General features: G+C 46.6%; 1 protein-coding gene across 1 annotated transcript in view; it reads right to left on the reverse strand.

Moving 5' to 3' along the window:
* Positions 1–13,999, reverse strand: part of C2 (complement C2) — a 43,303-nt gene extending 29,304 nt beyond the window's left edge. The window contains exons 1-6 of the mRNA XM_081852506.1: positions 13,699–13,999; positions 10,595–10,831; positions 7,641–7,826; positions 6,016–6,189; positions 4,705–4,818; positions 1,786–1,922 (exon numbers count right to left, since the gene is read on the reverse strand). Coding sequence (XP_081708632.1) covers positions 1,786–1,922; positions 4,705–4,818; positions 6,016–6,189; positions 7,641–7,826; positions 10,595–10,831; positions 13,699–13,984 — 1,134 coding nt within the window. The 5' untranslated portion in view covers positions 13,985–13,999. The remainder of the gene's footprint in view (positions 1–1,785; positions 1,923–4,704; positions 4,819–6,015; positions 6,190–7,640; positions 7,827–10,594; positions 10,832–13,698) is intronic.
* Positions 14,000–16,346: the final 2,347 nt, after the last annotated feature.

A 16,346-nucleotide genomic window follows, 5' to 3' on the forward strand; every position in this document is an offset into this window, starting at 1 on the left:
CAGCTTACAAAAAACCCAGTAAAACGCAACGCTGTGTAAACGGAACTATATATAAAAAGAGGCGCAGAATCGAAACTAGCAGTAAAGCAGTTTAAAAGCAAACAGCAGTTAAAAAAAAGGCAAAAACAACCCAAGATAAGAGGCACCAGAGTAAAAACAAACAGCAGTAAAAAACAAAACAAACCCCTCCCCCCCCCAATATTAATAAAAGCTAGATAGAAGGGAAAATAGAAGGATTGCACATAAGGGTAGTAGACGGTGATTAAAAAGGGGCAGGCAGAGTTGCTAAATTCCCAAGGGGCATTTTAAGTAGGAAGTTCTTAACGCTGCAGAAAAATGTCAGCAAAGCAGGGCAAGGCCAACCTTCCCAGGTATATGAGATCCAAAGTCTGGATGTGGCAACAGAGAAGGCCCTTTCTTCAACTAAATGACGATGTGATAGGAATTTTAAAATGTATGTACGTATGGAGGAAAATGTGTGTTGTCGGTGAAAATGACGTCGGGGGGAAATTGTGTTGCAAAAAGGTGAAGTTTAGGAGGACATGGCGCTAAAACGCTGGCAACTTTTTCACGACGACTAACATGCCACAAACTGATATGGAAAACTGAAATTAAAACCAGGGTGGAGGGGAATAGAAACCGAGAGAAATTGAAACAGACAGATTTGCCCAATTCTGGCTTGGGCTTGGCCTACAAGGCCTCTGAAGATTAGATTAAGAAGTAGGCAGGCTCTGACGGGATAATGTAATCTATTATTATTATTATTATTATTATTATTATTATTATTATTATTATTATTATATTTGTACATTACATGCACACCCAGCATAAATGGGCTCGAGGGGAACTAGAAATCAACATTGTACTAACAAACGGACCTAAAAGTACAAAGTCAACACTTTTGCACCTATCATTAAAAGTTGCAAAAGCAAAGAAGCACAGGACTGAGGGAGAAACCTTTGGAATAACATCAGGATATCAGCTCCGCGCAAGGCATGACGGATAGCAGCAACAACCGGTAAAGACAGACATAATATTTTTCAAGGACAGGAAAAAACAACATGGACAGAATAAATATCACACACAGGAGGAACAAGGATGTATGAGATCTTCACTTGCAGACAAACAAATCATTAAATGAGTCAGTACGAATAAAAGTTATAAATATTGCAGCTGTTGTATAAGGGATCACTATTATGACTGGAATGTAACTGAAATTAATAAGATTTTGGAATGCAGAAATAAAGTAAATAATCAAACCATCAATTCTAGCATGCGAGGGGCCACCTAAATTATGTAATTTGGTATTTGAACGATTGATATTGGGAACTGTATTTGGCATTGATATAATGAGGCTAATATTGGGTTATTGTACTGTAATTGAAAACTTTTTTTTTTTAAGTACAGTGGTGCCCCGCAAGACGAACGCCTTGCAAAACGGAAAACCCGCTAGACGAAAGGGTTTTCCGTTTTGGAGGCGCTTCGCAAAACGAATTTCCCTATGGGCTTGCTTCGCAAGACGAAATGTCTTGCGAGTTCCTGCGGGTTTTTTCCCCCTCCCCCCCCTTTTCCTAAGCCCTAAGCCGCTTATCAGCTGATCCACTGATAAGCCGCTTATCAGCTGATCCGCTAAAAGCCGCTAAACCGCTAATAGCGCTAATCCGCTAAGCTGTCAATGGGCTTGCTTCGCAAGACGAAAAAACTGCTATACGAAGAGCCTCACAGAACGGATTAATTTCGTCTTGCAAGGCACCACTGTACAAAGTCGCATCCGTACAAACCTACCCTGGTGATTATGACCTCCAGACACTGCTTAGAGATGTTGAAGTTGGGTTCAGTTACGCTGTGAGATGCATCCACAAGAAAGTAGACATATAGGAAGCTGTCTTTGGAGAGTATAAGCCGTCGTCCTAATGAAGGAGCTAGTATGGGGAAAGAGAAACCATCAAAACCATCAAAAATTTTGGAACCCCTCACCGCAGATCAGTTGGTTATGTTTATTCAGTTTGTAAGCAGCTTCTCACATGAGAAACACAACACCCCCTCTGCCAACATTATTTCACACATTCCAGAGCTGAGAGACAAACTACACATGCTTTAAATGCATCGTCACATTGGTGGGTTTTCGTTTTCGTTTAATAGCAGCTGCGAGAACCCGCTTCATAGCTGTCAACTTACAGATTTGAAAATAAGGGAACTGCAGCCTCGAAAATAAGGGATCAGCAGCCAAAATAAGGGATTTTCGAAGCACAGGTATGTTCAACTTCTGAGCCCCTCCAAGCCAAAGGCAGAAAGCCCAGCCAGCAGCCAAATGAAGCATCAAGCAGTGGTTCCCACAGCGCAGCAACCCAGCAAAGGGGATGCAGCAAGGAAAACCACCGTCACATCTCTGCTGGGAAGCGCTGAGCAAAGGCGAGTCCCCAGGCAACGCGGCCGACTTGATTGGCAAAAGGCATGCAAGCTCCACCCCCCAGTCATTCTTAGACTCCTTATTGGATGAGCAACGCAGCCAAGCAACACCGTTGGAGCCTCCCTCCTCCCTGGCCGGCAGGGAGGGAGGGAGAGGAGCTGCTTCCTTTGAAACCCGGGAAATTTAAGGGACATCATCAGTAAGGGACAGCAGCAGGACACGGCGCTGGGATAAGGGACTTTCCCACCAAATAAGGGACGGTTGACAGCTATGACCCGCTTATCCAGACGGGGTCCATGGCCCTGGCGGAGGGGAGTTTACTCTTCTTTCCAAGCTGTAGTTTTGATCCGAATCTGGAGCTCCCATGGCTGGTATTTTAAAACACACACAGCTGTAAGAATGCAAAGATGCATGTAGTAGGATGTGCAGTTTGGCCCTGAAAGTAAGTTTGGGGGTAATGTGCCTGGCGTAAATTCAAATGAAGCCCTGATGATGCCTCTCATGGCAAAAATGAACCCCAAACGCATGCAGAGGCTCGCCATAAAATGATGCTACGTTTCTTTTATTCGGAAGGTTTCTAGCTTGCTTTCCGCTAAAAATAAAGCCAGCTGGAGTACAATTGCACAAATCAGACCTGCACAACTTCGCCTGACTTGGATGAAATGGAGGAATGCAGCTGCGTGTCATCAGCATAGTGGCGACGTTTCACACCAAAAATATACAGGTGAAACTCGGAAAATTAGAATATCATGGAAAAGTTCATTTATTTCAGTAATTCAACTTAAAAGGTGAAACTAATATATGAGATAGACTCATGACATGCAAAGCGAGGTATGTCAAGCCTTTATTTGTTATGATTGTGATGATCATGGCGTATAGCTGATGAAAACCCCCAAATTAACATTCTCAGAAAATTAGAATATTAAATGAAATCAGCAAAACAAGGACTGCAAATAGACCAATATTGGACCTCTGAGAAGTAGAAGCATGCACATGTACTCAGTACTTGGTTTGGGCCCCTTTTGCATCAATTACTGCCTCAATGCTGCGTGCCATGAATGCTATCAGCCTGTGGCACTGCTGAGGTGTTATGGAAGACCAGGATGCTTCAATAGCAGCCTTCAGCTCTTCTGCATTGCTCATGTCTCTCATCTTTCTCTTGGCAATGCCCCATAGATTCTCTATGGGGTTCAGGTCAGGCAAGTTTGCTGGCCAATCAAGCACAGTAATCCCATGGGCATTGAACCAGGTTTTGGTACTTTTGGCAGTGTGGGCAGGTGCCAAAGTCCTGCTGGAAAATGAAGTCAGCATCCCCATAAAGCTCGTCTGCGGAAGGAAGCATGAAGTGCTCCAAAATCTCCTGGTAGACGGCTGCATTGACCCTGGACTTAATGAAGCACAGTGGACCAACACCAGCTGATTGACATGGCTCCCCAAATCAACACAGACTGTGGAAACTTCACACTGGATTTCAACCATTTGGCATTGTGTGCCTCCCCATTCTTCCTCCAGACTCCTTGGTTTTCAAATGAGATGCAAAAGCTGCTCTCATCAGAAAAGAGATTTGGGGAGCCACGTCATCAGCGGGTGTTGGTCCACTGTGCTTCATTAACTCCATGATATTCTAATTTTCCGAGTTTCACCTGTATTTTTAAAAAATAAAAAAAATTGTCCAGTAGCATGCACACGAAAGCTAATACCAAGAACAAACTTAGTTGGTCTCTAAGGTGCCACTGGACAATTTTTTAATTTTAATTTTATTTATTTCTACTCCATCAGACCAACACGGCTTCCTACCTGTTTCACACCAAAGTATATCATGGGGAGAATATCGTGGGGAACTTCGTCAAAAGCCATACTGAAATCAAGTTACACTATGTCCACAGCTTTCCCCTAATCCACAAAGCTTGCAATTCTTAACAAAGTAGCCAAGAAGGATTGAGAAGGCTGATGGAAATACAGTGATACCTCGGGTTAAATACTTAATTCGTTCTGGAGATCTGTTCTTAACCTGAAACTGTTCTTAACCTGAAGCACCACTTTAGCTAATGGGGCCTCCTGCTGCCGCCGGAGCACGATTTCTGTTCTCATCCTGAAGCAAAGTTCTTTACCTGAGGTACTATTTCTGGGTTAGCAGAGTCTGTAACCTGAAGCGTATGTAACCTGAAGCGTATGTAACCTGAGGTACCACTGTAACCCCACGGAAAGCACCCCTTTAAAATAATATGTGACTCTCTGTCTCTGCTCCGAGTCCCAGCTTGGCCTACAGAAACTACATCGGGGCTCAGACTCGCCTGCAGTGGTCTCAGACGGGTCAGGACCAGAAGATGACACGTCGCTCAAAATTTCAGTAAACGAGGCTCCAAATTCAGCTCTGACATCTTCAGCCCTATCGTAAGAATAGGGAGCTGTAAGGAAAGAGAAAAGGGTTTGGGGGTGCTTTCTGTCACCGTGAGACAAGACAGCAAAGGTGTCGAGACTTGTTCTGCAAAAGGGGTGTGGGGTGTAAGTGATATAGAAAGAGCATAGACAGACCCTGCCCTGCTGTGCACAGGAAATCACATTATAATGGATTAGACGGGTGGCTTTCAACCTTTCCGAGTCCACAGCTCCCTTGACCAACCACATTCTTTCTGCAGTTCCCCTGTGGCTCCCCCTGCGGAAGGTGAAGTAGAGGCTGTTACATTTTCAGTGGTCTGTGTTTGTCTGGACTAAGGATTCTGAGCTCCTGTGTTCTGATTCGATACATGATATCCAATCACAAAACATTTCAGGATTTGGGCCTCTGCCATTGGCCCTTAAACTCTGAGTCATGATTCGCAGCTTGGAAGTTTAGACAGCCAATCACGTTGGGAGTGGCCCTGGCTTTCAGAAATGTATATAAGCAGTTGCATTGCACCAGTTATCCAGCTATGTAGTTCAAGAAAGGTTCTTTCAGTTATCGCTGTGTCTTGCCTCATGGGATCCCACCTACACTTCAGAGGGAATATCCGGAAGAAGGAAATTCCAAAAACTGGGTAGCATTAAAGGTTTAACAAAACAAAACAAAACAAAAAAGATTATTAATTAGGTTAATGATATGGCTATGAGAAGTTGATAGAAATAAGATTTAAATTTTAAGTTTTAAGGCCTGCTATAAGATAAGATGAAAATAGATTAAGATAATGTAAGAAAATGTAAGGATAAAGAGGGTAAGGATTTGCTGTATCTGATTGGGTAAAGAGGAATACAAAAAAGGGAGGCGTGAGGAAGTCAAGAAAGAAAGTTAATTAAGTATGAATTTAAAAGCTGGAGTTTTTATTTTTCCTTTTGTTGGGTGGAATTTTATTTTTCTTGTATTTTGTTTTTCTGATCTGTTTTATGTGTATTTTTGATTATGTTTTGTTTTTCTTTCCTTTTTTGGTTGTTATGTCTTTTTTCTTCTATAAAAGCCTAATAAATATATTTAAAGCAAAACAAAACAAAACAAAACAAAACAAAAAGATTAAAGGAAGGGACATATGAGAGAACAGCAAGAGAAAAAGGATACAGGAAGCCCGGGGAGACAGAAGATGGTTGGTGTGTGTGTGTGTGTGTGTGTGTATGTTTGTGTTTGTGATGCTTACCTCTACAACTTGGCTCAGCTCCTGACCATTCACCCTCTGGAGTGCAGACCCGCTGGGGAGACCCCACCAAGTCCAGGCCACTCTGACACTGGAAGGAGACCCGGTCGCCAAGACGGTTGCGTCCCCCTGTAGCAATTGCCCCTGGCGGGATGGCAACGCTTGGGCAGTGCCCCGCTGCAGAGAGGACGTGCATAAATGAGGGCAGAAATGCAGGATATGTGGAGTTATATATCATATGGCAAGCACCACCACAAGCAAAGCACATCTCCAACTGCATATTGCAGCAAATTCCATGGCCCAAAACCAACTATGAGCCAAACTACCTGTTATGTTAGTCATACCATTTGCCCTCAAATTATTACAGGGGAGCATTGTGTAGGGCGCAGGTGTTGCTGTGGGCTAAACCACAGAGCCTAGGACTTGCTGATCAGAAGGTCGGCGGTTCGAATCCCCATGACGGGGTGAGCTCCCATTGCTCGGTCCCTGCTCCTGCCAACCTAGCAGTTTGAAAGCACATCAAAGTGCAAATAGATAAATAGGGGGAAGGTAAACGCCGTTTCTGTGCGCTGCTCTGGTTCGCCAGAAGCGGCTTAGTCATGCTGGCCCCATGACCCGGAAGCTGTACGCCGGCTCCCTCTGCCAATAAAGCGAGATGAGCGCCGCAACCCCAAAGTCGGTCATGACTGGACCTTATGGTCAGGGGTCCCTTTACCTATTGTGTAAGAGAAAGGGTTTTTTAACCCACTGTGGTCCCAATCCAGAGAGAGACCCCATGCTGGCTATTTGCACATTGGGGGTGGGGGTGGGAATTGTCCATTTGCTCCAAGAGGAGCCCCCCTCCATACAAATAGAAGGCGGAGGGAGGCAGTGTGGATTGAGACTATAGCAAAGGGCAAAGGGTTAAAGCCCACCTGTATTCATGCTAGGCTTCCCAACTGGGTCACTGGATTTTTGTCCAAGAAATATATTGTACTCAAGGGCAAATGGTGTGAAAAACATAACATGTAGTTTGACCCTAGTGTTGTCATCCTAAACACATCTAGTAGGGAGTACACATCTTGTGAGAAATGTTCTTTGCAACTTCCCTATGCACCTCTCAAAAACATGTGGATGCAGTGGCGTAGCGTGGGTTGTCAGCACCCGGGGCAAGGCAAGTAATTTGCGCCCCCTAACCCGTGGATTTGCGCCCCCTAACCCGTGGATTTGCGCCCCCTAACCCTAACCCCCAGATGTTGCGCCCGGTGCTGCCGGCCCCCCCTGCACCCCCCACGCTACGCCACTGTGTGGATGGGCTGGGCCGGGCCAGATTTTTGAACTAGAAATGAAGAATTTGGTCATCAATGTGTACACCATATTTCATTTTTTTCCTAGTCATATATGCAACCAAGGCACTGCATTCCAAGCAAACAGAAAATCCCAAACATCTGAACTAATTCAGTTCTCTAATGACGCAAAATGAACAAGGCATACACACACACACACACACACACACACACATATATATATGTGCAAAGCTCAATTCTGCAACTTGCATAAATTAGGCTATTTAGCGCAGAAGGTGTGTGCATGGTACATGTATATGTGTGTGGGGGGTCGAGGTGGGAGAGGAGTATTTAAGGATATACCTCCGTCCTCACAAACTGGAGAAGTCCCGTTCCAGCGTCCATTGGGCAGGCAGTGCCGCCTGGAGGAACCCAGGAGCTGGTATCCATCCGAACACTCAAAGCTGAGGATGGCACCCACAGGATACAAGCTTCGCCGTGGGCCAAAGGAGCCATTTTCAAAGGACCTCTGCGGAGGGCAGCTTATCTCTGCAAAGGAGGAAGGACAAGGACAGAGCACATGGAACAAGGCTGTCGAGGCCCAGAATCCAAAATAATGCCAGAGCAGGCAGAGTCCACTTTAGTGTCAATTATCCTTTTGCAATTACCAGGAAGCAGAATTAAAACTGCTGTTCCACGCAATACTTAATACAGTGGTACCTCTGGTTGTGAACGGGATCCGTTCCGGAGGCCCGTTCGAAACATGAAAAGAACGCAACCCGTAGTGGCGCGTCTGCGCACACGCAGGTTGAAATGCACCGCTTCTGCGCATGCGCGCAACATCCTTTTTGCGCTTCTGCGCATGCGCGAGCGGCGAAACCCGGAAGTAACCGTTTCCGGTACTTCTGGGTCGCTGTGGGATGTAACCTGAAAGAATGTAACATGAAGCGGACATAACATGAGGTATGACTGTAGAGTGGTACCTCGGGTTACAGACGCTTCAGGTTACAGACTCCGCTAACCCAGAAATAGTACCTCGGGTTAAGAACTTTACCTCAAGATGAGAACAGAAATCGTGCGGCGGCAGCGGGAGGCCCCATTAGCTAAAGTGGTACCTCAGGTTAAGAACAGTTTCAGGTTAAGAATGGACCTCCAGAACGAATTAAGTTTGTAACCTGAGGTACCACTGTATCAAGCTTTCATTCTCCTGCAAAGCCCTTCTTCATAGCCAGGAGTCTTCTACGATGTGTACTCAGTATTTAAGTCCTATTCAGCATGAATTAGAAGTTTCCTCTTTCAGGATATGCCCATTTTGTTGCTTCCCTTTTCAGCACAGCGGGAGATTAGTGGTGAACTGCACTTTATGAGTCCGCTTCTGTTCTCTGCTCGGGGAGGAGGAAATTACCAGTGTGTTTCTCTTCCCGCCCCCCATCTTCACCCTTTCTTTTTCTTAACAGCACAGCACTATTTTGATAGTGCTGAATTGTCTCCCAAGACAGACAGATGCCATCATCATATTATTATTATTCTTTGGCGATCACTTGTAGCCGAGTAAGATTGTCTTCCATGAACACAGTCTTAATGGTATGTCCATAAGTGACTGTGGAGGCCAATTCTGGATCCACACGTCCTTCCACAGTGGGGACATAGGTTTCCAAGTGGGAGTTAATCATGGTGAGGGTTTGCTAAACATGCCTTCCTCAAAGCTTGTTTCTCCCTTTCTCCCTGAGTTCTTCGAAGTCCATGACACCTTTCGTCAAGGCTATTCTCCAATTAGAGCGCTCGCAGGCCAGTCTTTCATCCTGAAGCCGAGGCTCCAATACTTTGGCCACCTCATGAGAAGAGAAGACTCCCTGGAAAACACCCTGATGTTGGGAAAGACTGAGGGCACAAGGAGAAGGGGACATTATCAGCACCACGCTCTAATCAACTGAGCTATCCAGGCTATCCAGGGACGACAGAGGACGAGATGGTTGGACAGTGTTCTCGAAGCTACCAGCATGAGTTTGACCAAACTGCGGGAGGCAGTGGAAGACAGGAGTGCCTGGCATGCTCTGGTCCATAGGGTCACAAAGAGTTGGACACGACTAAACGACTAAACAACAACAACAACAACAATACTACATTTTTAAAGATTTTGTTTTCCACCAATATTTCACTTTCCATTCTTAAGTTCGGAATAGATGGTTATCGGGTAAGTTCGGAAGATGGTAATCAGGCATCCAAACAACATGACCAGTCCAACGAAGTTGATGTTGAAGAATCATTGCTTCAACACTGGTGATCTTTGCTTCTTCCAGTACACTGGTATTAGTTCGCCTGTCTTCCCAAGTGATGTGTACAAATTTTCGGAGACACCGTTGATGGAATCTTTCGAGCAGTTGGAGATGGCGTTTATAAGTGGTCTATGTTTCACAGGCATACAGTAAGGTTGGTAGTAGAATAACTTTGTAAACAAGCATTTTGGTTTCCCTGCAAATGTCCCAGTCCTCAAACACTCTGCACTTCAGTCAGGAGAAAGCTGCACTCGCAAAGCTCAGGCGATGCTGGATTTTGGCATCAATCATCGTCATCAACACCAACATCATTATACGGGCACTGATCGCTGGAGATATCCCCTCTCCTTTCACCGACGCTTCCAAAAAGGTGTAACGTGGGGCCTGTGTCTCCCTCTGCCCCATGACAATTCCTGGGTGATGCATTCTGGGATACCTCAGGAAATGCCATCTCTCGCTCAAGCGACTTTAACAGTCATGGCTTCCCCCAGAGCATCCTGGAAACTGTTGTTTACCTCTCACAGAGTGCTACAATTCCAAACACCCTTAACAAATGACAGTTCCAGGGGGGTTTTTGGGGTGGGGAGCCTGTTTAAAGCGGTATAATAGTGAAAAATAAGATGTGAGGTGTCCCTATATTTGGGTTCTGAACCGATCCACCACCTTCTCCAACCCCACACACTAGCACCCAGTTCCCAGCAGATTAATTCCAAGTAAATGCAGCTCTCAGTAAGAGGCAATAACACATACTTCTATCTGATTACAGTGGTACCTCGGGTTAAGTACTTAATTCGTTCCGGAGGTCCGTTCTTAACCTGAAACTGTCCTTAACCTGAAGCACCACTTTAGCTAATGGGGCCTCCTGCTGCTGCCGCGCCGCCGGAACACGATTTCTGTTCTCATCCTGAAGCAAAGTTCTTAACTTGAAGCACTATTTCTGGGTTAACGGAGTCTGTAACCTGAAGCGTATGTAACCTGAGGTACCACTGTACTCCATAAGCCCTCCAGAAAACCCCAAAGTAGCCAGCAACGCTCACTTACTTCGACACAGTGCTTGGCTGAAGGGGCTTTGGCCTGAGGAACGCATTGGAGTCCACTTCCCGTCTGACTGGCAGATCCGGCTTTGGGTTGGATACGGATAGCTGCCATCTGGGCAGGAATAGGTGAGGATGCTTCCTGGGCGAAACCCGTCTGAGAGTGACACAGTGCCACCTCGGATAGACACAGACTCTGGGCACGATGGAGTTGCATCGAGGGCTGGTTCTTGTGTAGCTACGGCTGTGAAGGATAGGAAATGGGCGTCAGCTGCCTGGATTTAAAACCGCTTTAGGATTCCAACCCTCCGTCAGGCTGCACTCTGAACCTGGAGTCAGTAGTGCTACTGATTTTTCGCGTTGGGGCTTCAGCCTACGAAGCTGTTAGGAAGAGCTCTGCCTCAGATCAAAACACAGGTCCCCCAGACTTACAGGGATATTCCTGCTGCTGTTTTGACAGAAGGGAGCATTCAGAGAAGTGATTCTGCAAAGAAGTAAAGTGCAGCTCAATACATTTTGCCACTAGTTCTGCTACAGGCATAAGGTAAAGGGACCCCTGACCGTTTGGTCCAGTTGTGGATGACTCTGGGGTTGCGGCACTCATCTCGCTTTACTGGCCGAGGGAGCCGGCGTACAGCTTCCGGGTCATGTGGCCAGCATGACTGAGCCGCTTCTGGCGAACCAGAGCAGCACACAGAAACGCCGTTTACCTTCCTGCCGGAGTGGTACCTATTTATCTACTTGCACTTTGATGTGCTTTCAAACTGCTAGGTTGGCAGGAGCAGGGACCAAACAACGGGAGCTTACCCCATTGCAGGAATTTGAACTGCCAATCTTCTGATTGGCAAGCCCAAGGACCAGCCTAATTGACTACTGTTCCCAGATCTTTCTTCAGTGGAAAAGTGGAAAAGAGGCACCTGTTTTGTCAAAGCTAACTCAACTTTAAAAGCTTAGTACAGTGGTACCTCGGGTTACAGACGCTTCAGGTTACATACGCTTCAGGTTACAGACTCTGCTAACCCAGAAATAGTACCTCGAGGTACCACTGTAGTTTCATGTTTGTGTATCAAATTTTAGGTTTTTTGGCAATTTGACGTACCAAGAATATTAGTTTGCCAATTGATGGTGCACTCTTCTATCATCTCTCAAGACAGACAGATGCCAATAACAACAGGGGTTTGGTTTTTTTGACAGTTTGATGTACAGTGGTACCTCGGGTTAAGTACTTAATTCGTTCCGGAGGTCCATACTTAACCTGAAACTGTTCTTAACCTGAAGCACCACTTTAGCTAATGGGGCCTCCTGCTGCCGCCGCACCGCCGGAGCACGATTTCTGTTCTCATCCTGAAGCAAAGTTCTTAACCTGAAGAACTATTTCTGGGTTAGCGGAGTCTGTAACCTGAAGCGTATGTAACCTGAAGCGTATGTAACCCGAGATACCACTGTACTGAGAATATTAGTTTGCCAATTAGTGCAGTACTAGACTTTTGATCGCCTAGAACAGTGCATTTGAAATGATCTGCAAAAACAAACAAATAAAAAAGAATCGTGCCACTTTTGGGTTGCTCTGTTGTTGTGGCTTTCTTTTCAGTAAAGGAAACATATTTACTGTTCAGACTTGCGCTGGGCACACACCACACATTTAAAGCACATTTCCCCCCAAAATAATCCTGGGGTCTATAGTTTATTAAGGGTGCTGGGAATTGTAGTTCTGTGAAGGACAAACTGCAGTTCCCAGGATTCATTGGGGAAGGATATGTGATTTAAATGAATAGTGTGCACACAGTCTAAATCTAATTCTACCAATCACCATCTTATTATTTATACCCCGCCCACTCTGGGTGGCTTGCAGCATATATAAAACATAGTAAAACATTAAAAACTTCCCGATACAAGGTTGCCTGCAGATGTCTTCTATAAGATGCAGTTCTTTATCTCCTTGACTTCTGATGGGAGGGCATTCCACAGGGCGGGTGCCACTACCATGAAGGCCCTCTGCCTGGTTCCCTATAACTTCACTTCTCACAGTGAGGGAACCCCCAGAAGATCCTTGGCGGAGGACCTCAGTGTCCGGGCTGAATGATGGGGGTGGAGACACTCCTTCAGGTATAACTTCAAAGCACATTTCCGCCCTCAAAGCATTCTGGGCACTGTAGTTTGTTGATTTAAGGGTTGCTGGGAATTCAACTGTACTTCTGCGAGGGGTGAATTAGACGGTGCCCAGAATTCTTTGAGGGAAAGAGTGTGCGTTGAATGAGCTTTAAAAGTATAGCCTCCACCAAAGTGCCACTGAATTCAGGGGGAGGGAGACTTCAGAGCAAATAAAGGGAGATTTGCGTTGTAAAAAGAAAGAAAGAGTGGAAAGGGGGAAAAAACCGAAAGGAGCCAAAGTCCATTCGAAAAGCAGGGGCAGCAAGGAATAAAAGCCACTAGAAAGAGAAAATAGCTTTTTATTGTTGTCGATTTATTAATCGCCTCTTAAAGCACCACAGTGGGACACGGGTGGTGCTGTGGGTTAAACCACTGAGCTTGCCAATCAGAAGGTCGGTAGTTCGAATCCCCACGACGGGGTGAGCTCCCGTTGCTCAGTCCCTGCTCCTGCCAACCTAGCAGTTCGAAAGCATGTCAAAGTGCAAGTAGATAAATAGGTACCGCTCCGGCGGGAAGGTAAACGGAGTTTCCGTGCACTGCTCTGGTTCGCCAGAAGCGGCTTAGTCATGCTGGCCACATGACCCGGAAGCTGTACGCCGGCTCCCTCGGCCAATAATGCGAGATGAGTGCCGCAACCCCAGAGTCGGTCATGACTGGACCTAGTGGTCAGGGGTCCCTTTACCTTTTTTAAAGCACCACAATGAACAAAAACAGTTTAAAAATGTGAAAGCATTGAATATATTTTAAGCCTTTGGAGAAAGAAAGCCTTTGGAGAAAGAGAGCTTTTAAAGGAAAGAACATCAGGAAATATGGGATAAAAAAGATGTTTTAGGGAAAATCCCAGGTTTAAAAAATGGGGAATTCTTTTAAAGAAGACAGAAATGAGGGGTGGGCGGGCGACAGCCTCTGACCCCCGTCTCTTTCTCCCTCCCGCGCCCCATTGCCAGGGCCACCCCCTACCTGGCAAGAGGGCGAGGAGGGCGACGAGGAAGAGAGGCGCCGTCATGGTGCAGCCGCGTCCGGGGAGCCCGGCGTCCCCTCCTGCCTCCCAGGCAAGCGCTGCAGATCGGGAAATCCCCGCTGGTGCCCAAACACTCCTGCTGCTGCCGGGAAACGTCCCGGTCACTTTCGGATCCGCCTTCAGAGTGAGGAGAAAGGGGGATTGAGCAAGATCGCCGAAAGCTGCTGCTCCCGGCCGCGATCGCAATGCCTGGGGTTGACTCGATTCCTCTTCCTCATTCTCCATCGCCGCCTTCAGGTTTATACTTATATGCCGCTGCTGTTCCTAAGGACGCAGGAAACAAACAGGCGCAAACCTGCCGGCACATTTTCTATAGTAGCTAAAGCCCATAGTTCGCTAACTCACAAAAAACATCAAGGTTAATATAGGGTTGGCAAGGTTATATAGGGTCAGACAATGCCTTTTTTTCTGGAGGGACGCAGGGGTACACATACCCCTACACATTTTGTGAATCTTTGTACGTTTGTCCATTTGCTGTATTTGTTTCCCCCCATTTTGAACTATAAAATGGTGATTTTCTTGAGTTAAAATGAGAGTACCCCTAAACATTTTTAAAGGGGGGGGGGGAAACACTGGAGTCAGACATCCCTTCAGAAACAGGGTCTGGCGGAAATCACTGATATTCCCAGGAAAATCAGCATTTGCTGAGATTTTGTCCAAAAAAAGTTCAACAACTTTTGTGTCCGGATTTTTACTTTTTGAAATATGGCGACCCTAAAATAATTTTATTTTTTGCACCCCATCCCTCTGACTGGGTTGCCCCAGCCGCTCTGGGAAGCTTGCTAACACATATGAAAGCATAATAAAGCATTAAACATTAAAAACTTCCCTATACAGGGCTGCCTTCAGAATACGGTTGCCCTAAATGCAAAGGCATTGTCCTTTTCTTTCCTCCTGGCGGCAGTGTTTCTGTGCCCCTAAAGAAGTGCTTGACAGGTGTAAATCCAACAGGTGTAGCCAACAGGTTCAGAGACGAAGGGGCCATGTCCTGTTTTGTTTCTGCCAGCGTTAGCATTTTGGAAGATGCAGGACCCTGGCTGAAAGAGACGGGGAGCAATGGCAACCCTAATTTGGGGAAGGGGGGAGGGCAGGCTGGGAGTTGCAGCCTGTAATACCTCGAGGGGCCAATGTTGGCTTCCCCTGGCTAGCACAACGCAGACAGGGCTCCCCCGTGGTGAAGCAGTTGTTGCTGCATCGGAGCATCTCATCAAGGGCTGCGCATCGTTGAACTATGGAACTCAGTGACGGGGGTGGTTTTAAAAGAGGGTTTTAAACCTGCTTGCAGGTTTTCCACAGGCATGCTGTTGAAAAGGATGCCGGACTAGATGGGCCATTGGCCTGATCCAGCCCAGGGCTCCTCTCATGCTCACTGTGAATAAGCGTTCAGGGTTAACTGCAGAAGCAGCCCGCTCCATACCTTTAAAGCACAGCCCACTTCCTTGTTAAGGGTGCGGGGAACTATAGTTCTGTGAGAGGTAAACTACAGTTCCCAGGATTATTGGTGGGCAGGGGTTGGGATGTGTGCAGCACAGGAGCCTCAGTTCTCTTCAAATTATTGCAGGCATATTCCAAATGTTCTGTTATCACACCCTAGTGGGCAAAGTTGGAGCAGCAAACAGGCACAGGGCTGAGTAATATTTTCACCTCAAGGGTTGAATTCCGTTCCGGACAACCTTTCTGAGGGACAGCAGGAGAGAGGACAGCGGTGGTGGGTCCAGAAGGAAAACGGGAAGAGCAAGGAATGTAAATTTTACTTTGGCTTGGTTCTATACACTTCCCTCTCTGTCCTTCCAGGCAAGCAATGGGCATTGCCAGAGTTCAAGGATGCGTTCTGGACTGGCGAAACCACTCAAGGAGGAGGCAAAGCGGGGGCATGGGCTGTGGAGTGTCTCAAGGGCAGACAGAGGGGCCTGGAGAGCCGCATTGGCCTCTGTGGGCTGGAGATTCCCCTTCCTTGGGGGCAGCACATAACTGAAAGATGTCCATTGTGGAATCAGTGCAACTCACCTATATATATTAAAATGGCGGCCTGTACTTCCGCTCCCACACAAAACAATTTACTCCAAATTTCCCTCTTGACATGGAAAGTCCTATGGGTGTAAGCCAGTATTTCTGTTAGGGGGGCAGGCTTTGGGGGGGGCAGAACCTCAGTTACCTAGGTATTTTTATTGATTTGGGGGAGGGGCATGGAAGGTCCAGTAAGTAAAAATAGCCGATCCGCAATTGCTCCTGATGGTGGTGCTTATTTGTCCCATGTGTGGCAACGTTTCATTGGGTGTCCCTTATATGTGTGCAAATTTATAAATTTAGGAATAACTATGGTAATTTAGAGGGACGCGGGTGGCGCTGTGGGTTAAACCACAGAGCCTAGGGCTTGCCGATCGGAAGGTCAGTGGTTCGAATCCCTGCGATGGGGTGAGCTCCTGTTGCTCGGTCCTTGCTCCTGCCAACCTAGCCGTTCGAAAGCACGTCAAAGTGCAAGTAGATAAATAGGTACTGCTCTGGCAGGAAGGTAAACAGTGTTTCCGTGCGCTGCTCTGCTTCGCCAGAAGCGGCTTAGTCATGCTGGCCACATGACCCGGAAGCT

This window comes from Podarcis erhardii, assembly GCF_964252035.2.
Source record: "Podarcis erhardii genome assembly, chromosome: 2".
NCBI lineage: Eukaryota > Metazoa > Chordata > Lepidosauria > Squamata > Lacertidae > Podarcis > Podarcis erhardii.